Below are 24,226 nucleotides of genomic sequence, written 5' to 3'. Positions count from 1 at the left end.
ACACCTTGATTTTTTTTTTAATAAACTTTTTTTTAAAGAGCAGTTTTAGGTTCATAGCAAAATTGAGCAGAAAAGTAGAGTTCCCATCTATTCTGTCCCCACAGATACACCTTATCATTCTCAATTTGCATCTTCACGGGAACACCTGGCTGGCTCCATCAGTAGAGCATACAACTCTTGATGTGGGGGTTGTAAGTTGGAGTCCCACGCTGGGTGTACTGATTAAAAATAAAATCTTAAAATAAAAAAAATTTGCATCTTCAGGGGTGCCTGGGTGGCTCAGTCGGTTAAGCGTGTGCCTCTTCATTTTGGCTCAGGTCATGATCTCAGGGTTGTGATACTGAGCCCTGTATTGGGCTCCACACTGGGTGTGGAACCTGCTTAAGATTCTCTCTCCCTCTGCCTCTTCCCTCACCTCTGCCTCTCAAAAAAAAAAAAAATTGCATCTTCAGTTAGATTTGCTTTAGTCATTTGCCAATGTTTCAACATCTAATTAGTACTTATATTCTTTTAATGTTACTTTGCTTGCATTACTGGATTTCAAGTGTTCTGCTTGTTTTGATCTTTTTTTTCTTATAGTCAAGGTATATAAATTATATAGGAACTTTGTTTTATTTTGAGGCATGGTTATGTGGGTAAATTCACAGTTCTATTGATCTATCCAAATCTTACAGCACCTATGATTTAGTTATGGAGTTCCGAAAGCAAGAAGCAGAAATAAGCAACTCAAGGTGTATGACCAGCATGAAATCAGGACAATGCTAGACTCCGAGTGAAATGCATTTTGTGGTGCATTTGGATGACATACTATATCAGTGAGAGACTCAAGAGTTCAGGTAACTGTTCCTGCAGTAAAGTTATAGTGGTTATCCTTGATATTTTACATAGTACACAACAGTTTTTATTTTTTCTAAATATTAAGCAATGTGAATTCAATGGACACTGCAGATAAAGTGCTCCCAGGGAGGATTTACTCTCAGGAAAGAAAAAAGATTTATGATAACAGCACTTTTGGACTACATAAAAAAAATGTACACAGCTGTCAATTAGTTCTTTGTCCATGTGTATTAATTAAGTGGATATCTACTGTGATGTGGGTCAAAGCCTTTGGTTTAAGAAAGTTCTCACACAGGGGTGCCTGGGTGGCTCAGCCAGTTAAGCATCTGCCTTCGGCTCAGGTCATGATCCCAGGGTCCCGGGATCGAGCCCCGCATCGGGCTCCCTGCTCAGTGGGGAGCCTGCTTCTCCAGCTGCCTGCTGCTTCCCCTGACAAATAAATAAATACGTAAATCAATCAATCAATCTTAAAAAAAAAAGTTCTCATATCTAATTCAGACATGCTAGAATGACAGCTAACCTAATTCACCTTATTTAGGGATACCTCTATTCTCACTCATTTCTCCAATGATCCAAGTAATGTAGGATCGATGTAGGAAATTTGCAAAGTATAGGACAATGAAAAGAAGCAAAAAATAAAAACAAAAAGCAATAATCATTGCTAGCCAACGATTCCCATAGGAGTGGAAGGGTACATATTACCAGGGATTTGTCATGCAGTGGAATCAGGGATTCCCAAAATTTGTCTTCACTGTTGATGGTGGGCCCCCCTCAGTATGCTGTTCTTCCCTGCAGGGAACACACTCTCTCCTCAAATATCTGAAATTTGGCCTCTTGGTCTCTCCTCTAAGATGTTAAATCTTTCCCTTGTTCACTTACTCCCTGAGCCCTAAGGTGGTAGATTGTCCCAGCAGTTGCTACTTCTGCTACACCTGAGAGTTCTCACACTTAAAATCTTTATGCAGATCCTCCTTGACTTAGGATGGTGTTACAGCCCCATAAACCCACTGGAGTTGGAAATAATGTTAAGTCAAAAACGCATTTAATACACCTAACCTACTAAACACCATAGCTTAGCTTGGCCTAACTTAAAGGTGCTCCAACACCTACATTATTAGTCTACAGTTGGGAAAACCATCTAACGCAAAGTGTACTGTACAAAAAAGTGTCTAATATCTCATGTAATTTATTGAATACTGCACTCAACGCAAAAAACAGAATGGCTGTATGTGTCCTGAATAGTTTTAAGTGTATCAGTTGTCTACCCTTGTGATTGAATGGCTGACTGGTAGCTAGCTGCACACTGCCAGCCCAGGAAAAGATAAAAATTCAAAATTCTAAGTCTGGTTTCTACTGAACGTATATCTTTTTGCCAGACGTGTTATCACTGTGAAGCATCATGAAGTTGAAAAATTATAAGTCAAACCATTGGTAAGGTGGGGACTGTCCGTATTAGTTTTCCCTTGATATAATCTTCAAAAAGCCTTTGACAAAATTCAACACCCATCTCTGATAAAAAGCACTTAAAAAAATAGGAATTGACGGATATTTTTAACATGATAAAGTATGTTTAGTCCTAAAGGCAGCATCTTATTTAATGGTTAAACACTGGAAACATTTCTACTGAGAACAAGAATAAGGGAAGGGTGCCCGTTATTTCTCTTATTCAATACTGTACTAGTGGTATTAAGCAATACAGTTAGACAAGAAAAATGAATTAGAGGCACAGAAACTGGTAAAGAATTAAAACCAACTCTATTTGCAGGTGATATGATGATATACCTGAAAAATCCTAGAGAAACGATAAAACTCAATATGAGAATTCAGTAAGATAGCAAGACACAGAATTAACATACAGAAATTGCCTTCATATCCTAAAACAATCAGCACACAATGGTAGAGAAAACCTCATTTCAATAACAATAAAGATTAAATACTTAGGACTAAGCTTACAAGAAATATGCAAAACCTATAGGAGAAAAAATTTAAAACAGCCCTGAAAGACACAAAAGCAAAGTGCTCTTGATTATGATGGCTTATTATCATAGATACCAGTTAACTAAAATTAGATCCTGATCTCACAAATGCACAAGAATATGCTCCAAATTAGTAGGCATCTCCTTAAATTAAAAAAATGAAACAATACAAAAGCACAAGAAAAACACGGGTAAATTCATCTCTAATATCAGTATAGAGAAAGGCTTTCTAAATATTAACATTAAATTGAGAGGCAATAAAAAATTAACAGAGTTTACTACAGAAAAAATGAAAGCTTTCTCCATTGCAAAAAAAAAAAACAAAAAAAAGCACCAAAATCAAAGCCAAAGGACAATTAATTGGGAAAACTATAACACATCAAAGAGAAAGAGTTAGTACATAAGGAATTCTTAAAATTTGAGAAAGGACCAAAAACCCATAGTAAAATGGGAATGACATGAACAGACTATTCATAAAGATATTCAAATGGCCCTTAAATATAGAGGATACCTTACTTCATTCGTAGCTAGAGATGCAAATCAAAACTAATCTGAAATACCATTTTTTACCTATCTGATTTGGCAAAAATTAAAAAGCATGACCTAAACATCCTGTTGGCAAGGCTGTGAAAAGAGGCATGAACTCTTATACATTCCTGGTGGGAAAACAAACTTGGTACAACCCTTTTGGATGAGAATTTGGCAAAATCTAACAAAAGTACATATACACTTATATTTTGACTCAGCAATCCTATGTTTGGGAATTTACCTGAAGGAAGATACATCGCAACAATATGAAAATACACATGCACAAGGTTACTCAATTATAGCACTGTAATGGCAAAATATTGGAAATGACCTAAATGCCCATACATAGAAGAGTAATTGCATAAACTATAGTATATTCACACTATATAGCTGTTAAAAATGTTTTTGGAGTAAGATCTCCATGAACTGGTATAGTTTCCAGGGTATACTGTAAAGTAGGAAAAAACCACCAAAATACAAAAGTTAACTATAACATGCTACATATCATGTAAGAAAAAAAGGGAAATAATGACCACTCATCTATTTATTCAAAAGAGACAGGAAGGATAAAACAGAAACCAGAAATAGATTACCTACAGGGGATAGGTGCAAACGGGATAGAAAGGCTAGGAGAAAGAGAAAGAGCTAGAAAGGATAGGAAGGAGTGACACTTTTTGTATAGTTCTAACTTTTAGAACTATGCTAATATTTTACATACAAAAAAAAACACAAATTAACAAAGAATGGGCAGCATTCATTGTGAGATACAAACAAAAACAAGTTAACTAATTTCATTACAAAAGGGTAGCATAACCATACTGAAAGGGGTAACTGAGAAAAGAACCCACATTACTTTGTGAAACAGTATTTTGATTATGCACTGTAAGACTAAAAAAAAAAAAAGCAACTATACACAAATACTGCACAGGCTGGTAAGCTGTTTTTTCATTGGTAGATACATGGTTAATAATTCTGAAAGTATTTTCTGTGTATTCTACAAATTGGGCAAATAAAAGTGAACATACTGCAGATAGATTTCTTACTGTTGGATAAGTTTCAAATATAGGAAGACTAGAATCAACTCTGGTGTTGGCCTGGTATTGGAGATACACACACATACATCAATCTAGAAATAGATATAGGTGTCTATATTACACACATTTTCTAGCTCTGTTAAGCAGGCCAGAAGCAATGATACCTCAGTACCAATGAGATCTAGTACTATTTTGATTTCTAAAGACCACCGTCTCTAGAAGGAACCATGCTTAGAGAAATCACTAATTCCAGGGCTGGAGAAGAGAAAATCCAAGATGGGTACAGTGTATCTTTTGTTGCCAGAATTTAAGTATTAAAAGGATGGCAACATCAAAAAGACACGAGGGTCAACTGAAAGGAGTTTGCATGGGCAAATTGGGACATTCTGAGCTACAAAATAAATAATGGTAGTAATGGGTCGTAACCTAAAGAATAACGTAAGGTTACATGGGCCCATTATCAATAAAATAAAATAAATAAATAATGAATGGGCGGGGGGACTTCCTCAGAGCAGAATTTCAACTACTAAAATCAGAAGAAATGTTGGAAATAGCAAACCATCCCTTGGCAAATTCTACACTAACAATTGTTTCAGGAAAGAACCACGGGGGAAGAAAAAAGAACCATGAATGCAGGGGCGCCTGGGTGGCTCAGTCATTAAGCGTCTGCCTTAGGCTCGGGTCATGATCCCAGGGTCCTGGGATCGAGCCCCGCATCGGGCTCCCTGCTCGGCGGGGGGCCTGCTGCTTCTCCCTCTCCCCCTCCCCCTGCTTGTGTTCCCTTCTCGCTGTGTCTCTCTCTGTCAAATAAATAAATAAAATCTTTAAAAAAAAAAAAAAGACATTATTAAAAAAAAAGAACCACGAATGCCTGCCCTCTTAGTGGGCAACAGTATGAGAAATAGGGTACTTACATAGTCCCTAGAATTTCCCCACAAGATACTAATTACAAAGAAAACAGTAATTTGACAGTGGAGAAATCTGGCAGACACCACCTTCAGCAAGTGATCAATATTAACAGTGTAAGCAACAGGACAAATTATCATCATGCACTTGCTGCTACACCGAGGACACGTCAGTTCTGTGTTATTCTTGCCAAAAATTCATAAACTCAATTTAACCATGAGGAAATAGTAGGCAAACCCCCAACTGAGGATCTTTTACAAATAACCTCCCTGTCCTTTTTAAAAAGTCTAAGGTCATGAACAAACAATGAAGTGTCCCAGATTAAAGGATTAAAGAAAGAGGACAACTACACCATGTGGGATAATGAAGTGGATCTTTGACTAGAAAGATTAGTGGAGCAAATGGTGAAATGTGAAAAAAGTCTGTAGAACAACAGTACAAGGTAATTAATATTAAAGTATTATAATAATGTTAATTCCCTGATTTTGACAATTGTCCTGTAGTTATTTAAGATGTTAACATTTGGAGAACATGGAAATACCCTGTAATATTTTCACAATGTTAAGTCTGAAATTTTTTTCAAAATGAAGTTTAAAATTCAAAAAAGTACCTTCACGTGACCAGGAAAGTAACTTTCCTCCACGCTAAGTCAAGCTAATCTTGATTACTAGGGCGAAGGAAAAACATTTGAAAACAAACAGCCTTCATCTGTAATTATTCAAACTGGAATGAATCTTAATTCTAAAATGTAGCTCAATTTTTTATTTACTAGGACCTGACCTACTGGGCAGCAGCCGTATAAACATTTCAAACACATGACATGGAGCCAATGGATGGCAGACACTATGTATACCTTCTAACACTTAGGGATTTCCAAAGATATGCCTTGGCAGGATTTTCTACGGCACAGGACAGAAAACACTTTGGCAGTGAAGGAGAGGGAGGATTTAGATTAAGTCTTTTCCAACCCCAGATACTGTAATGCTATAGAACTATGTGCTAAGTTAGGTAGACTCCAATAAATACTAATTTTAAATTTCCCATTACTTTGGCCAACAATCTGGGCAAGAGCAACAATCATAACATCTGGCTCGTCTTTTTTGTTAAAAAAATAAAAAAACAAAACAAAAACCCCAGCAACAATTATGTAGAATAGAAAATAAGAACACTATTGAGTTTGACAAATTTATTGGTATTTTAGTAAAGACATTCATCTCAGTCGTTTCTCTCCCATCTTGACCTTAGGTTAATATTTCATTTGAGTCAAGAAAAGAATATGTAGGAGAGGGATGTTATTTTAACATAAACAGTAAAATGGACAAAAGTGGAAAGTCTGCCTACATTAAAGCAAGTTAAATTCATGTATCTTGATATAATTAAATCATGTAAGGACTAATAGTTCTATATACATTTCCATTGTTTTACTTGGGGCTTACTCTAAACTTAAATGCAAATGAACAAAATGTTAGGAATATATACAGGCTGCTTCTCTGGAGTTATTACCTATTAAAAGAGCTCAGCAAGTAGTTACCACCAATAAAATAGTCTGAAGCTGCCTCCAAATTAAACATTGCAGGAGTATTCAAAGAAATCATTATATGGTGTTTCTTTTATCTGTGACTACGCTTTTAAAGATGTGTTTATAACTGTCACATTAAAAAATAATTCGTATACAAAAATTTTAAAAAAACCCTACAATACACAGATCTAACAACATATATGTGGTCAAAGAATCCATAAAATATGTTTAAAGATGCATTTTCTTTCTTTTTATCTTCAGTACCTAAAATGTGCTTTTGAGAGGCCATTGGTTAATATGTATACACTTCAAATAAACCATATTACTGTACTAAAATAAGAATTCTTGTATTAAGTTCAAATCAAACTCGCTTTCACAAGTTAGTAACTTAAATTAAGCTTTAACAAAGTTACAGAAAGTGCATCTTTCTCATTTTCATCTTCATACAATGTTGCTTTTTTGGTGTTTCTACCTTTTAAAAATAAAAACAGCCAAATATTTAAGTATTATGTACATTTAAATTTTTGGTGGTGGTTTGTATTTTAAAAGAAACAGCTTCCTTATGATTTGCCTCAAGATCTGGTGGAAATGCTTACAGGAACTAGCTAATAACAAAAACCAAGAGAAGCACATTCAAAATACTGATTTACTTTGGTAGCAAATGGTCTTTGAAGACTAATGAAGGTAGACAAGACCCGTTAAAGTGAAGTGGGCTATTTCAAATACTCAACAATTTACATAAAATTTTAAAAAAAATTTTAAAGAGCTAAGCATCTGTACCAACTGATAGCAATGCAATAATCTCTAGTTTATGATGACTTGAAACAAAACAAATGCCCATTAGGAAAAAAAAAAAAAGCTGTATTTTAATTTTATCTAACGTACTTTCAGTCAATAGTCCAGTAACATTTTCCTCCCAATACAATACTCCCTCTTCTATAAGGCTGTTCCTGGGAGCCAGACACTTTAGGTTAATAAGGGAGTTAAGAGTAACTGCTTGCAGTTTAATAGACAATAACTTTTTGCGTTCCTCTTAATGTGCTAATAGTTGTGTCTAAAAAAATATGCAATTCTTAGAAAGGTACCATTTCTGATTTTTTATTATCTGTAACCTTTGGAAACTAATCACATGAAACTACAAAATTAGCAAATGTCTTGAAATCTGTATATAAAACATAAATTACCTCTAATTTCAAACTCTCATTTATTAGTGTACCACTCAATCTTAAAAAAAAAAAAAAAGAAAAAAAAAAAAGGCGGCTCCAAAGATAGTCTTATACCATTCTTTAAAAAAGGAAACTGTTCCTTTTAACTTTACACCCACCCCACACCCCAATTTCAAAACACATCATTTAATTGTCTTGGTCATGGACATTTCCAAGATGAGATTTTATATTTCGCTCCCATAGCTTCTGGTTATCAGAAAAACCATGCTTTCCTTTATTGAAGGAGTTTGGTCCTGCTGATGTTGGTGTATCCCTGTGTTAAAAGACAGGAAATTTATTTAAAAGTTACATAAAGCCTTTCGGGCCATGTGTTTAACTCATTCAAAACATATTTGTATTTAGTACCTATTATGGACAAGGGCTGAGTATCACAAGCCCCTAGAGAGTTTTTAAAAAATACCCTTTCTATAAGACCCAGTCCTAAAATTCCAGATTCAGTAGGTCTGAGAGACCAGCATGTTTAACAAACACCTAAGGTGATTCTGACATATAGCTAAGGGTGGCAACCACAACTGTGTTTAGAACTGTTGCTTGAAACGCTTTAACAGGGTCATGAAATCAACTGATGGCTTGCCATCAGCATCTATAAAAAATGAAATAGAAGAAAAACATGAAGATATATTACACATAGAAAGGTTCAGTGTCACTGTGGATTTGTTTCAGTTTTACATCTTTTACGTTTTTAAACATATAAACAAACAAACTGGGTGTTTAGACAAGGTTATAAGATCAGATGTATTTCCTACTTTAGGTCCCAGTATGAAAGGAAAGCGGGCAGGCAGTCACCGGGACTGTTCCTATTTGAACCCTAGACTCCAAGTCTGATATAGATGCTTGCATATGGACTTAGTTCTCTGGGAGTTTATAATTTGGTAGAAATGGGGACAAACTATGGGTTGATTTAAATCCGAACTTCCTTACTAGCCTCTAAGTTATCTTAAATACAAGAAAATGGGCATTACGTTAACTTGGTATGTTATTTCCATGACAACAGAAACATGGAGGAAAATTAAAATACTTGTCCAATTTTGGTATTTGGCATCTTAATTAGGAAAAAATGACATGTACAATCAAGATTAAATGGTGAGAATAATATGACAGGTGAATGAGTGAAAGCCTTTTCTTTTTTATACTGAAAAAACTTAAATTTTAAATCAGAAACGTTTCTCATAGCTATCTGAAGAAAATACAGATTACATGTATCTGAAAAGAAATATCCTTAAAATTATTATTTTTTCATAAGATACTCAATTTCTCTTACCAGGAGAGAAAATAAGATCACTGACAGCTCACAAAACAAAATTGTTTTGCCTAAATATGCAAGAAAAGCCCAAACAATAAAGATCATTTTAAAAGATCATTCTCTACAATATCTATAAAAAAATATATACCTTCCAATATTCTTCATCCTCATCTTTGCTTCTGGAGGCATTTCCTCTGGCTCACTCTGGAGGAAAAAAAAAAAAGCAAACAGAGATGTGTTACATGTTTATTAAATTCACTTGATTACTAGTAATACTAAATTTTGTATCTAAGTCTTCTAGCACTTTCAATACTATAAATCTTGGTAAAAGGAGAAAAGTATTTATCTTAACTACATTTTAAAAAGAAACACATAATCTTCAAGTGTGCTGGCTTTGCATAAAGAAAAAAATCTGGTAAAAACCTGACATTCTAAAATCCAAACCATTTGTTTACTATGCAGTACACACTGTGCTAAATGCTTTAATATGCACTCTCTTTTAAAATCCTAACAATCCTCAGGGCACCTGGGTGGCTCAGTTGGTTGAGCATCCATCTGACTCTTGGTTTCAGTTTGGGTATGATCTCAGGGTGGTGGAATCAAGCCCTGAGCTGGGTTCCATGCTGTGGTGGGGTGGGGGGGAGTGGGGGAGTTGGCTTGGGATTCTCTTCCTCTGCCCCTTCCCCGACTCTCTCTCAAATAAATAAATCTTTAAAAGAAAAACAAAAAAAACACCTAACAATCCTGCTAGGTAGCTATAATTATCATCATTTGCATTTTAAAGGTGAGGTAAATAAGGTTAATTTGTCTAAAGTTAAAAAGCTAATAAACAGCAAAACAGCTAGATGCCAAAGCAAAGATTCTTAACAACTTTATGGTATTGCTCCTTCTAAAAATGTCTCCTTTACTAAAAAGGTATCTTTAAAGTTCATTCTTTCTATACTTCTAAAGATGTTGAAAAGATATGTGATAAGTTAAATTCTTTTTAGATCTGTTTTTATGTATGAATGTTGCTGGTGAGACAATTTTTTTATTTTTAAGTAGGCTCCACGACTGACATGGGGCTTTAACTCATGACCCCGAGACCAAGAATCACATGCATGGTCTACCAACTGAGCCAGCCAGGAGCCCCTAAATATTCTTTTTTAAAAGAGTGTCCTTAAGATCTAGACTAAAGGAGTTTCTCCTGGTCAAATCTGAGATAATTTGAGCATTACTGCCTACTGAATAAAGAATCCATGAGGGGCTCCTGGGTGGCTCAGTCATTAGGCGTCTGCCTTGGGCTCAGGTCCTGGTATCAAGTCCCACATCAGGCTCCAGTCCCACATCGGGCTCCCTGCTCAGTGGGAAGCCTGCTTCTCCCTTCCCCACTCCCCCTGCTTGTGTTCCCTCTCTCGCTGTGTCTCTGTCAAATATATAAATAAAATCTTGAAAAAAAAAAAAAGAATCCATGAGCTTACACTTATATAAATAAGGGAAAGCTCTCCCTTACAGGAAGAGACAATAAATATAAAAGAGATAAAACAATGAGAAAAATCACCACTTGGCAAACATTTATAAAAATTGATTCTGGCAGGAATCATCAATGGATGCTGACACTCATGGGAGTGTTTAAAAAATTATATATTTTCATGTATTCTTTTTTTTAATTAAAGATTTTATTTTTAAGTAACCTCTACACCCAACTTGGAGCTCAAACTTATGACCCCGAGATCAAGAGTCCCATGTTCTACTGACTGAGCCAGCCAGGCGCCCCATAAATTTAATTTTTTATTATTTTATTAAAAAAAATTTTTTTTATTCTATAAGATTTATATTTTTATTTTATTGTCATGTTAATCACCATACATCACATCATTAGTTTTTGATGTAGTGTTCCATGATTCATTGTTTGTGTGTATCACCCAGTGCTCCATGCAGAACGTGCCCTCTTTAATACCCATCACCAGGCTAACCCATCCTCCCACCCTCCACCCCTCTAGAACCCTCAGTTTGTTTTTCAGAGTCCATCGTCTCTCATGGTTCATCTTATTTTTTTTTTATTTTAAGTAGGCTCCACACCCAACACGGAGCTTGAACTCAGAATCCTGAGATCAAGAGTCACATGCTCTACTGACTGAGCCAGCCAGGCGCCCCCATGTATTCTTAAAGCATATTCCCAAAAATAAATTTTTATTACAAAAGGTAAAACAGTAATTTGAAAAGTACAGAAATCTGGCAGACATCACTTTAATCAAATGATCAAGGTTAACACTGTCAGTAATGGGACATACTGACAACATGTGCTCCCTGATATGATAACATTAAGAACTTGGCATCACCTCTGTGGTATTCTTGCCAAAATAAGTTAATATGAATCTAATCATGAGGAAACATCACACAAATTCAATCTAAGGAATATTTTACAAAATAATTGGCCTGAACTCTTCAAAAATGTTAATGCCATAAAAGAGAAAGAACCAAGAGTTGTCCAAATTAAAGGAGACTAAGGAGATCTATATTTTTAATATAGATATATTAATATATCTTTATAAATATAAATTTATATAGATTTAATATAGATATAATTAGATATTATATATTAGATACTACATCTATATTAATATAGCTATAACACTATCTCTATAATAGATACTATATCTATATTAATATAGATGTAATATATAGATATAAATTTATATAGATAATTTATATAGATATAAATATATTTTGTTTTCAAATATATTTTTTTGAAAATATATAAAATATATTTTTAAATTTCAAATTAATTAAATGGATGCCCTCATTGTCCAACATGCTTGAGGCTCAGATATATATCCAAGGTTACTTAACTATGTTCTGCAGAAAAAAGAAAAACCAGATGAAGATTTTAGATGCACACATTCTTTTATCTAAGAGACAAATTAAAGTTTATATCCTTTACCATCAACTTGCTAATTTCTCCATTCGCAAAACAGGAATAACTACATCACACGATTCAAAGGAATATATGAAGGATAAAATAAAGTTACGTGAAAAGATATCCAAACTGTTAGGCATTCAAAGTAAGCCAGTACTATCACGTAGCTTACCATTTCCAGCCTCTCTACTTTTGCACATGCTGTTCCCCTTCTTCCTATACTATCCTTCCCTCATACATTCTGTACATACCAAAAAGCTACCTAAAGGGGCGCCTGGGTGGCTCAGTTGTTAAGCATCTGCCTTCGGCTCAGGTCATGATCCCAGGGTCCTGGGATCGAGCCCAGCATCGGGCTCCCTGCTCAGCGGGAGGCCTGCTTCTCCCTCTCCCACTCCCTCTGCTTGTGTTCCTGCTCTTGCTATCTCTCTATCAAATAAATAAATAAAATCTTTAAAAAAAAAAAAGCTACCTAAACTCGTAAGAATCATGACAAAACATTAAATATTATTAAATTAGTACTTTTCAAACTTTTTTTGAGGGGCTGAAATACTTTTTTCCTCAAAAAAATCTTATTTGGGTCCCTAAGTATCAAACAAATTAAAGAACAGCTACAAATGAAAAGGGGGCAGGAAACCAGAGCCCTGCTTGTTAGGGATCACCTAACACCACAGTAACTCCTGAGACATTTCCACAGAATCCCAGAACTCTGAGAACTAGTTTAAAAATATATGATTTAAACTAAGCCTTCATTTTACAGCTGAAAAACTAAGGCTCCAAAAAGGTAAAGTGACTTATTCACAGGCTTTCTACTGGTTAGTAACTAGACAAGAAAGGAAAAGAATCCAGGTCTTCCCATTGCCAGTCCAGTGGTCGTGGTCTTTCCATGCTGCTGCATCTAGTTACTTGGCCTCTCTTCCTTCCCTGAATTTCCACACCACTTTATATCTTCAGATACTTTTTTTATTTTGTACTATTTTATGCCCTGCTAGGCTGAATTCCTAGAGGAACATGTCTGATTTATCTTTGTAATCTCACTGTGCCTAGCATGTAGAAATCACCCCAATGTGTACGATGAGTAAGTCCAAAGAATACAGTGATAACTACAGTAATTCTTTACCTGTTGATTTGGGCTCCAAATATTCCATATTCATCCTTGCTCAAACTTCTCTACAAAAATCTCCAGTCCAGTCAAATGCAGCTCCTAAGTATTTACTACTCTTATAACTCTTAGCTTATAAAGGTATTCCTCAGTTTGTCAAAACACTGCCTAATGTTTCGGTATCCAACTCCTATTTCTTCTCTATATATTCTTCCCAATCACTTCAGCCCACAGTATGCTCCTCTGAATGTATAATTCTTAACCATACTGTTTTGGGAGCAATTACTCATGTACCCTGTTAACACCTGTTATACAATGGGGTCACATTTTAAGTGGGGGTTAGTTTCGAAAGTCAGAGACCAAAGAAAAAAATCAGTCAAAATAATGCTTAAAATTCCATATCATATGTTATTCATAAGCATAAGAGGGGGCACTGTGAGAGGCATGAGGAAACTAAGACTGCCTTATGCCTAAGGCATAAGGAAACTAAGAGAACAGCAGATAAGTAATGCTCACTCTGGAACACGTGCTTACTGAATAGACTTCTGGCAGAATCACCTGCACTATTTGCTATTCTTCATGGGGATACCAGAAGAAAGCATTACAGCTGCCTTTTTGAAGTTGCATGCATGCACGATGTCTCATCACTGAAGACTCCAACTATAAAATTATTAAAGGCAGCAGCATTAAATTTTTCTTTTTTTGGACCCTACATATTTCCTAGCACATATGTGTATTATTACTGTTCATAATAAGCATCTGTTTATTTGATTCTTTTTTTTTTTAAGTAGGCTCCATGCCCAGTATGGGGCTCAAACTCATGACTGTGAGATCAAGACCTGAGCCGAGATCAAGAGTCACAACCAACTGAGCCACCCAGAAGCCCCTGTTGATTTGATTCTTAAGTTCATTGCTCCCAAAGGCAATATTTTAAATAATCCTACAACCAAATAAAATAAATAGAAATATCCAGATTTTGCAGGCATCACACACAAAAAACTATTCAGAATTACTAAATTCTCTAGTACCATTAGTACAACCTACAATCTGCCACTAACATCTTCCTTTAAGAACTAACTGGTTAAAGTAAAATAAACAAAACTAGGTGTTGACTTACATCTTCATCTTCATTAAAAGCTGCTGCTACTGAAAGGGTTTTTGGAGCAAGCGTTGGAACAGTTTCTTTAGGCTTCTGAAGAAGAAACACATTAAAAAGTATCACATAATGTTAAAAGTATCACATAATGTTTATACAGGCTTGTTTAATGATACAAATAACATCTTCAAAGACTTGATTTTATGTTTTCATAGAAACATATAGTAAGGAACTCAGAACAAACTTTAAAAAAATCCATTTTTTCTTTTTAAAAATGTGGTTATCAACGGGTAGCTTTAACTTTATTAATTATATGTCCATTTGTTTTCATCCTGTAAAACATTTTCTAGTCAGGATATACAGTATCATGTAGCTAACGGGTATCTGGAAAAGGTAAAAGAAAATGATTAGTACTACTTTCCCACAGTAACAAAAAATGAAGTGCAGTGTGCCTTGAGAAAGAACATAAAAGACACTAAGACTCATCTCTCTAGTGGGTAGCTTTCTGACCTGTAGCCTGTAAACATGCTTCTCTTCTATCTAATCTAAGTTTCTGACGTCAGTTGTCCTCACTACCTTCATCCTCTCACCATCCATTTTGTCGATAACCCACTGCAATCTGGCTTCCTCCTTCATTCCCCCATGGCTCCTCACTCACCTAGAATCGGGTAACCTTGGTTCTATAGGGTCACCAATGACCAGTGCGCCGCCTTTGACTCTAATCACCTGCTATTTTTTGAAACACTCCTACCTTGACTTCTCTGACAATGCTTTTTAGATGCTATTCTAATTCTCTGATCTTTTGTTCCGTTTCCCCGTTCCCCCCGCCAAATGACAGACACCCAAGAATCTATCTTTAGGGATCTTTCCTTTCCTTCTCTGTACTTCCCTAGTCAACTCCATTCACTCCCATAGTTTTAACTACCAAATCCAATGGCTGCCCCAAACAGGATGTCATATGCCGACTAGTTAGCTCCACTCAGAGACCCAATGGGTACTTTAATTTCACAGTGTTCTAAGTACCCAAGCCAGAAAACCTTTTCCTCAACTTGCATTCTATTGTAAAGTCTTGTTGCTTAAATCTCTATCTAATAGACCTACATCTCCCTCTGCATTCCCATCAACTACCGACACCGAAGGCCCCTTAGCATTACTTGCCTCAGCTACTGTTAGAAATACCATCCCCCCACCTTTCAGTGTTTATTCCCTCTAATCCCCTATAACGGTACCAGAGTGATATGTCTAAAATACAAATCTGTTTAAAAGTTTCCATATAACAGTTCCATAGCTCTGCTAGAACCTAAAGAATAAAACCAAACTATATTATGTAAGTCCTTTATGATTCCGTTCTATGGTCTCATCTGGGGGGCTTTCTATCCCTACATTTGCATACCGCTTTCCAACTACAAACAATTTCCTGAATGGCTTCAAATCCAAACTGCTTTTGCACAAAATTCTTTTTATCTGAGATGCCCTTTGCCTCCTGTCTACAGTTAAGGCCAACTCAAACATCACCTCATCAGTGAAATCTTCTCTGATCTACTGAAACAAAAGGAACCACCCTTTCTTCTATAACACAAACACTTTTTATAAATGTTTGCTTTTGAAGGAATAAAAAATGTTAATTTGGAGATTATGCATAGAGACTCTAGAAATATCCTTTTTTTAAAGATGTCAGGTGTCTGATGTTGTACATACAGCATATGACACAAGTAAGTGCCTGTTGATCAATTACTTTTCCAATCATATAATCAAAAGGATAGTTTCAACTATTTTTTGTTATCTTAAAACTCACTTCCCCAAGATGACTGTGTTTATACTAAAGTTTACTTTATAAAAACAGGTTTTTGTTTTCCAAAGATTAAAAGTTTTATTGAATAGGCATTTTCAAACAAAACCCTCCCATCTAAAATGATCAGCAATTACTAAATCATGTTAATGATTTAGAAAAAATAGGGATTTAGATATCTAGTTTAGGAGTGTGCTGACCCCAGTAAAATCTATTATCAAGAATAACATCTATATGGAAGTGTACATAAGAATACATGTTTAATGACTATCAAAAAAATCCCACAAATATTTATGCAGTTGGTCTATGCAACTTTATTTAAAAAAAGGACTGAAAAGAAAAAATCAGCTCAAATGGGAAGAAAAGTCATGAAGTAATGAAGTTACAAGCTGAATGTCTTTTGTCCAGAATGAATTTTTTAAAGAAAGGAAGAAAGAAAAAGGCAAAACAACATTAGGGTAGGAGTAGGGGTTCTGAGAAATGGTAGCTCTTTTAAAACTAGAGTGTAACTCAAACACACAGACTCTAACGGGAACCTGATTCGTATCATATTTCTGAGATCTCTGAATGAACATCTAATGCAAAAATAAAGCTCTATGCATCTGGCAAATGAGCATTAATTTTCACAGAACAGATATGAATAAACAACTTAGGCAATAATCCTAATAATTCTAGGATTATTCTCCTTACACAAGAATGTAACTATTTTCTAAAGCTAAGAGTAATACACTACCTAACATTTTTTTCTTAAAGATCTATGTGGTTGAAACATATGAAACATATGAAATTGTCACTTTTGTAGGTCAGAAATAGTCAAATCTAGAAACTTCATATGTTTCAATCTAATATTTTAAAACTTTCCAGATACTCCATGGTTAATAATTAAATTAATTCAAGGTTTATATTTAAAACAAGGGCTCAAAAGTTGATCTGTCATAGGATATACAGGGCTCAATGTCCATTTGTAGCTCCGAAGTAATCAAGAAGCAGTTATTAAGTAATACCTCACTAGTACTGATTTCTAGAGATATTATTTTTAATATTACTGGAATTAAAAGATAAGAAAAATAAACCGAAATTCTTCCTGAAAATATTTTTCAGAGGTTTTTGCTCAACTTGGAAAAAATTCTAAGCTGTTACTTTATAAATCACATATATTCCTTATAATAGTTGCTCCTTCCAAACCTTTTAAAAACGTTTTCTTGAGTTATAATTTTTCCACACCATTCCTGAATGCAGAGCTGGTAACTTCTTAAATACTTACGTGTAAGTTCACACACTAATATACCTTTTTAGACTGGATTTACCATAACCCCCAATAGCAGGTTCCTGAAACAAAAATTCTTAAGTCCCATTATGAACATCATACAGGTAAAATAACAACTCACACTTGATCCAAGTTTGATGGATATGGCTGAGGCTTTCTTTGTCGTCTGACTACCTATGGCAAATCCAAACTTGGAGATCTTTGTAGGCTTTGTTGGGAGGTCTGCAGCTTCTTCTTCAGCTGATCGCTTCTCAGCGCTGCGACTGGAACTTTCCCCTCCATTACTGGAAGAAACAGTCTTAGTTTTCACAGGTTTTTCTGCTTCTTCTTCAGGTCCTGGTGAAGTCGAAACAACTTACCAAGATGAGCTATTTTTACTGAGCAGATTGATGGGAGCAGCAACCTCAAAAAGCATCGTTATAAGGAAGATACCTCTGCAGTTGTCACCTACTGACCCAACAGTCTCCTCCACTGTTTGTTAGAGTATACAGCAGGAACTGAGATTGTGTGCCAGTAGAGAGGCTCCCATGAATTAACTAGCATAAAATACAGAGCAATTTAAAATTATAAACATAGAGTTCACAAAATCTAAGACCCTTCAACTAAACACTATTATAAAAGTTATATAATAATCTAGTCATTTGTGGGATTTTGCTTTTTAGAAATTAAGGTCTATGAATTCTTCTACACAAACTAGTGTGTGAGCAATTGGTCACATCACAGAACAATACATTTGATTAATAAATTCTGACATTCTTCAATTATGTAGTACTAGTTATACAAAAAGTACCTAGTTATGAATGGCCTATTATTACCAGAACTACAACATTAATACAGCCTGGAGTAAGTTTCTTGAGTGATGTATTCCTCACGTACCTCTCACACAATTTTTAGAGTTGAAATGGAAACTGAAGGAAGACATCAAGTCATTCCCTCTTATGTAATTTAATTCTACTCTGAAAGCTTGATTATCACCTATTTTAACAATCATACTTAGGTTTACACACTACTTTTTCTCATGAAAGAAAGACAAGCTAATTATAATTTCAAATAGAAGCCATACATATGTAGATTTGGAATGTAAGATGGCTTTCAGTAATTTTGCTTGTATTTGTATTAATCAATGACAAAATAAGTTTGCATCTTGAGTATCTTTAGTCCTTTAGAGGAGAAGGCTATTTAAGAGCATACTGAATGGTAAGATAGAAGAAGTCTGGTTGATTAAAAATTTTATTTTCTTTCCCCAATTCACCCTATAGAATGTTTTCTGCTACACTAGGCTCTAAGCAATAGCCCTGACAACAAGTTAACAGGACAAACAACTAGAATGGGGGAAAAGTGGAAAATCAAACACAAATAGATGGATAAGTAACAGATTATAAAATCCAGAGGCTATAGCTCTCAATCTATATAATTTTGGAAGGATGAGGTCTCTAGATTAATAAGCACTTTGAACAGAACATTTGATTTTGTTTAGAGGAAAGATAACAGGAACTCTTTATTCCCTTTGGACAGGGGGTGAAAGCTGTAATAACAATGTAGGGGAATTAAGCAGGACTAGGCTTTGGTATTTCCTCAGGAGACAAAGATAGCACTGGAATGGTTGCTGGAGGTGCCATTTACTTATTTAGATATGAAATTACAAAAGCACCTAAAGAATGTAAGATCAATATTTAATAGCTGAAATACAGAAATCAATTTAGAATTTCTAGGGGCACCTGGGTGGCTCAGTCGGTTAAGTGTTTGCCTTCAGCTCAGGTCATGATCTCAGGATCCTGGGATAGAGTCCCACATTGGGCTCCCCGTTCAGCGGGGAGTCTGCTTCTCCCTCTCCCTCAGTCCCCCAACCCCCATCCTCTCTCTCTCAAATAAACAAATAAAATCTTTAAAAAATTAATTTAGAATTTCTTAAAAAAAAAAAACAGTATTATGCCAACATTAGTTTTTTCAAAGCCTAAGTTTAGAACTAAAAGCATTATTCTAAATTTTATTTATATTTTTAAAGATTTTATTTATTTATTTGACAGAGAGAGAACACAAACAGGGGGAGTGGGAGAGGGAGAAGCAGGCTTCCGGCCGACCAGGGAGCCCAATGCGGGGCTCGATCCCAGGACTCTGGGACCACGACCTGAGCCAAAGGCAGACACTTAACGATTGAGCCACCCAGGTACCTCCTAAATTTTATTCTGCATTCTATTTATAGCTTTAATCAAGTATGAGTTTTACTGTAGAACCTAAACAATGATAACTATTTCTTTGTGACTGACTAAAATTGAAAACACAGTCTCTATATATGGGAACATATAGAAACATATATAAAATGCACTGGGTTTACATAAAGAAACAATCTATACACTAAGGCACAAGTTTTGTGCAAACACAAACTCCGAAAAACATCAAAACAAATAGCATAAAGAACATTTAATCTTGACTGCAATATACTCTGCTCTTTGAACTGTGACCCAAGAGCTATACATAATTAGTCAAGATTTCCAGTTCTTTAAAAAAACCCTATCTTTTCTTAATTCTAGGTCTCCTTTTACCCAGAAAATAATTCTGGAACAAAGAATCTAGAAAAACTACAGGGTGCCTGGGTGGCTCAGTCAGTTAAGCGTCTGCCTTCGGCTCAGCTCATGATCCCAGGGTCCTGGGATCAAGCCCTACATCGGGCTCCCTGCTCCGTGGGGAGTCTGCTTCTCCTTCTCCCTCTGCCCTGCTGCTCCTCCTACTTGTGCTTGCTCTGTGTGAAACAAAAAAAAATAAAATCTTAAAAAAAAAAAAAAAAAGAATCTAGAAAAGCTAAAGCATAAGTATAAAACAAAGTGAAAAACGTAAATCTTACTATATATTAATACCATTAAGTGTGACAGCTGGCTGAACTAGTATGTGATAATATATGGGACACAATACTATCTGTCCAATCCCATGATGCTATAGGGAAAATACCTATGGACACTACTGTAGAAAAGGGAGCATGAACAGGGGAGTTGGGAAAACTACCACTAATTAAGTAATCAACTAATTAATGTGAAATCAAAATTCAATTTTATTCACATATGCTTTCTTGTCACCTTAAGAGGCAATCTATTAAGACCACCCACATCTCAGGTCCACAATGGAGATGGAACATATTATGTTTGGCAGGTCATTTCTAAACATGACTGATTCCAGGGATGCCTGGGTGGCTCAGTCCGTTAAGCGTCTGCCTTTGGCTCAGGGCATGATCCCAGGTCCTAGGATTGAGTACCACATTGGGCTCCTTGCTCAATGGGGAGCCTGCTTCCCCCTTTGCCTGCCCCCTCCCCCTGCTTGTGCTCTGTCTCTCTCTGACAAATAAATAAAATCTTAAAAAAAAATAATAATAAAACAAACATGACTGATTCCAAATCCAGCAAATTATTTTTGGACATAGTAAATAACTGTCTGGCTGTGCTCAACTCTTAAGTTTGTTGTTTTCTTTTCTTTTTAAAGCATTTATAGATACTCAACAGCTTTAGAAAATATCCACTCTTCAGTGAAAAGATGGGGGAAAAGGAGTGAAGAAAAAGATGGGTGTACTATTAGTACTCATTACTTAGCCTTAAATGGCTCAATGTGTCACACAGATTGGAGCTTTTATTTTCTTTTTAGGTAATTCTCCTCTAATAATTATATAGTAAAATATACAAAACATTTAGGAAATAAAGCAAATGGAATAAGCAATGAAAATGGAAAAGTGTGACAGCCAAATCTATATTATTATCAATGTGACTGGACAAGTCTATATATATAGTTCATTAGAAGAGAAAATTATTTCAACCTAATGTGAACTTTGAAATATATCATTAAATATAAACATTAATTCCTATGTCCATTAAGGTGTTTTTCTTTAAATACAACATGTACTACACTTTAGCATTTGGGGGCTTTTAATCAAGAATTCCTGTTTTCTATTTATTTAATGGGATCTTTGTATTTTGGACCACGGAAAACAAAAATTTTAGATGACCATGGATTAGCAATGTGAAAATTTTTAGCAACATAATTTATATTTTATTTATTTTTATTTTTTAACATAATTTATATTTTAAAGAATGAGTAAATATGTGATCAGTTTTCTAAAAATAAAATCACAATTGATAGCAAAACATTAATATAATTATATAAAAGTACTAGATTCTTTATCAAGGAATATTTTAATAAAAGGGGTTTTTATCTAGTTTGCATTCATTCTGAGCTAACAAGTGTGTAGTTAATGTGAAATCAAATTACACGTGGTACTGGCATTTTTTTTTTCTTTTCTATTGAGTAGCTGGAGAGGAAAGGTAGGTCTTGGAGGACAAAGTTACCTTACTATGAAAAAGAAGTACCTAATAAAGTTTAAGTCCATAAGGGTATATCCTTCATGACCCATTTGTATTCTGGTAGCTTCATCTGAAAAAAGGGCACATAGCTACCTCTCCAAAAGGACTGGTGTACAGCTTAAATGAGAACATATTCAAGACCCTCCTAGTGGCTGGCAGAAGAAATGTCAATTTCATTAAAATAGTTATTAGATAGCTTAAAACAGCACAAGATGGCCATGATTATGATATGGACAGCTTTTTTCTAAGATTTCAGTTTCAAGGAGCCACAAAAATTTTGCCGAAGGGAGAATAAAAATCTGCCCAAAGCCTTATCCTTAGCATTCTCCTCCTCTTTAGGGTGAGAGCAAGTTCAATAGCTTCTCTTACTGACATGAATTCACTCATAGCTACTTAGAAAAAATTACACTTCCAATTACTGGACTCTTCAACAGGAGCTAAAAATCAGCTAGGTAAGCTCCTAAGACAAACTTGAGAGTGTTTCAAAATAGTGCCAACTTGCCACAAAATTAGCAATTCAGCCAATCCACAGTATTAAATGTTTTAGCTATGATTTCTCTGTACAAATTCATTAAAAATATCTGACATTCAAAAATGATTTCTATGCAACAGTACTATCTTCTTGTTAAGGCAGGCACATCCAAGGCAAATTATGGCAAAGTTATTAAGGGATAGTACTTAGTCTAAATCACCAATAAGGGTACCATAACTTTTGATATCAATCATCCCAGTTAATTTTATACTACCACTCCACATACAAAAACATGCTACAATAGAAACTTCAACATTCATACTACAGAGTTAATTATCCCTAACTGAAAGGGTGGTGGATAAATTACAGTCTGGTTATGCTGACACTTAAGGTACATTTTGGCAACACATTAAACACATCTTTAATACTCTCAAGACACTTAAAAAGCTGTTCTACAAAGTTAAAAGATAGTCTAAAAGCCAGTTAAGATTCTTCAGGTTGCAGATCTTTGTTTTTTCTCAAACTACTGATTTTTTATGTCATTTTACTCAATAATTTCCAAAACGATTTTTGAGGGGAAAAAACATCCCTAATGAGATAGTACTATATGGTCTAAATTGCTGTTTAATTAAGTAACTGAATATTACGCTTTTCTCAGTTTTTGTTCCCAAGGCAATTCATATTAAACGTCATGTTAGTGAGGTCCTAATAATTGCCTTCATATGCTCTTAATCCTCGGTATTTTCTCAAACTAAATATTTTCAGGGATAAGATTTGAGGGAGTCAGAATAGAGAGTAATACTTAAAACGTTCTAAAGATATTATGATCACCTCGCACGTGTTAAGTTACTTGCCTTGTTGCGACAAAGGGGGGTGGGGGCTTGGAGAGATGTTTCTTTACCTTCATGCACAAGGCCCAAATTTACAGGGGTGGAGGATACAGAATGGAGATAGCTGTAACCTGAGTTAGCATCATAACAAAATACAGGAAAAGTCACACTAGCCTATTAGGCCACCTAAATATCTGTCATGCAGTTAGCTGGCAACAGCCTAACTAAGAAAAAGCAGACACTTCAAAAGCAATCAAACCCTAACCCTAGACCCCGCAGCTTAAACCAGCGGGCAGGCAAAGGTATTCTTTCCCTCCACCTCGACCCATCCCGTTACAGGGTCAATATTCGGCTTAAAAATAAGAGAAAAGGCCGGGATCGTCGACCTCCTCGGCGAAAAGGGAGAAGCAAACTAACTCCTAGGTGTAACTTAGAGGCCAACACCGTCGGAAACTCGGCCTGCGGCCAGTTCCTGCAGCCACTGCTCGGTGACTCCCACTGTGTGTGTGCGCGTGTGTTTTGTGATGTGCGTCTCCGGTGTGGCGGTAGCGGCTCCTGCACTGCCGCTCCTGGTCCCACCCCGAGTTCGGTCCCCCTTTCTGGTACCCATCTCCCCTCTCCTCGGAAGCAGGGCCTCCGGTGGGGCCAGCAGGTGACGGACAGTGGCCGGCTCTCCCCCGGCAAGGAAGCGATGTGGGCCCGGACCCCAGCGGGCCGCGCCGGGCGTGCCCGGGTCTCGTCTGGGCCCAGCACCTGGCCGGGTGAGCGCCAGATCCGCCCATTCTCGCTCCCATCCTACTCCCCCCACCCCGGGGACCTCAAAGAAAGGCCCAGAGCATCCCACGCAGCCCGCGACGCTGGGGTTGTGTTCACCTCCGGCGGCTCCAGCTCGCTGCGGTTTCTCGGGCTTCTCCTCTCCCGCCTTCCCGTCCGCCATTTTCCCCGCCGCGGCCTCCCCTGCAGCCACGCCAAGGACGTCACGGCCCCGCCCAGCAACCATTGAGTTTCGGAGCTAGCTGGCGAGGCAGCAGCCTAGAGCGGCCCTGGAAAGTGAAAAGAGGCCGTTTTGGAAACGGAAGTGAATGTGACATCATCTGCGAGTCGCCTCTGAACGAAGGGCGGGGAAGGTTGGGCTGCGTGTCTATGGAAGACTGGTTAGGGA

General features: G+C 36.3%; 1 protein-coding gene across 2 annotated transcripts; it reads right to left on the bottom strand.

Annotated features, from left to right (window-relative positions):
• Nucleotides 1-618: 618 nt before the first annotated feature.
• PCNP (PEST proteolytic signal containing nuclear protein) lies at nt 619-24,073 on the bottom strand. Of its 2 annotated transcripts, none has more exons than XM_078065522.1 (5): nt 23,938-24,073; nt 17,541-17,755; nt 14,385-14,459; nt 9,418-9,473; nt 619-1,266 (listed from the first exon to the last, which is right to left on the bottom strand). In XM_078065522.1, the coding sequence occupies exons 1-5, from the start codon at nt 24,062-24,064 to the stop codon at nt 1,227-1,229; spliced, it is 513 nt and encodes a 170-aa protein (XP_077921648.1). In that variant the 5' UTR covers nt 24,065-24,073; the 3' UTR covers nt 619-1,226. The 2 variants fall into 2 exon arrangements, with proteins under 2 accessions (XP_077921648.1, XP_035964893.2); XM_036109000.2 differs by lacking the exon at nt 619-1,266 and adding an exon at nt 6,453-8,279 and having other exon boundaries at nt 23,938-24,072.
• Nucleotides 24,074-24,226: the final 153 nt, after the last annotated feature.

The sequence above is a fragment of the Halichoerus grypus genome, chromosome 1 (assembly GCF_964656455.1).
Source record: "Halichoerus grypus chromosome 1, mHalGry1.hap1.1, whole genome shotgun sequence".
Lineage (NCBI taxonomy): Eukaryota > Metazoa > Chordata > Mammalia > Carnivora > Phocidae > Halichoerus > Halichoerus grypus.
Note: the sequence above shows the minus strand (reverse complement) of the source record. Positions and strands in the feature narration are given on the sequence as shown.

Excerpts from the sequence above, each read along its gene's own strand:
- PCNP (XM_036109000.2), bottom strand. The coding sequence starts at position 24,064 with ATGGTTGCTGGGCGGGGCCGTGACGTCCTTGGCGTGGCTGCAGGGGAG. Across the intron at positions 9,474-14,384 it reads CTTTTAATGAAGATGAAGAT|AGTGAGCCAGAGGAAATGCC; the intron begins GTAAGTCAACAC and ends TTTTTCCTCCAG. Across the intron at positions 8,280-9,417 it reads AGGATGAAGAATATTGGAAG|GGATACACCAACATCAGCAG; the intron begins GTATATATTTTT and ends CTTTTAACACAG.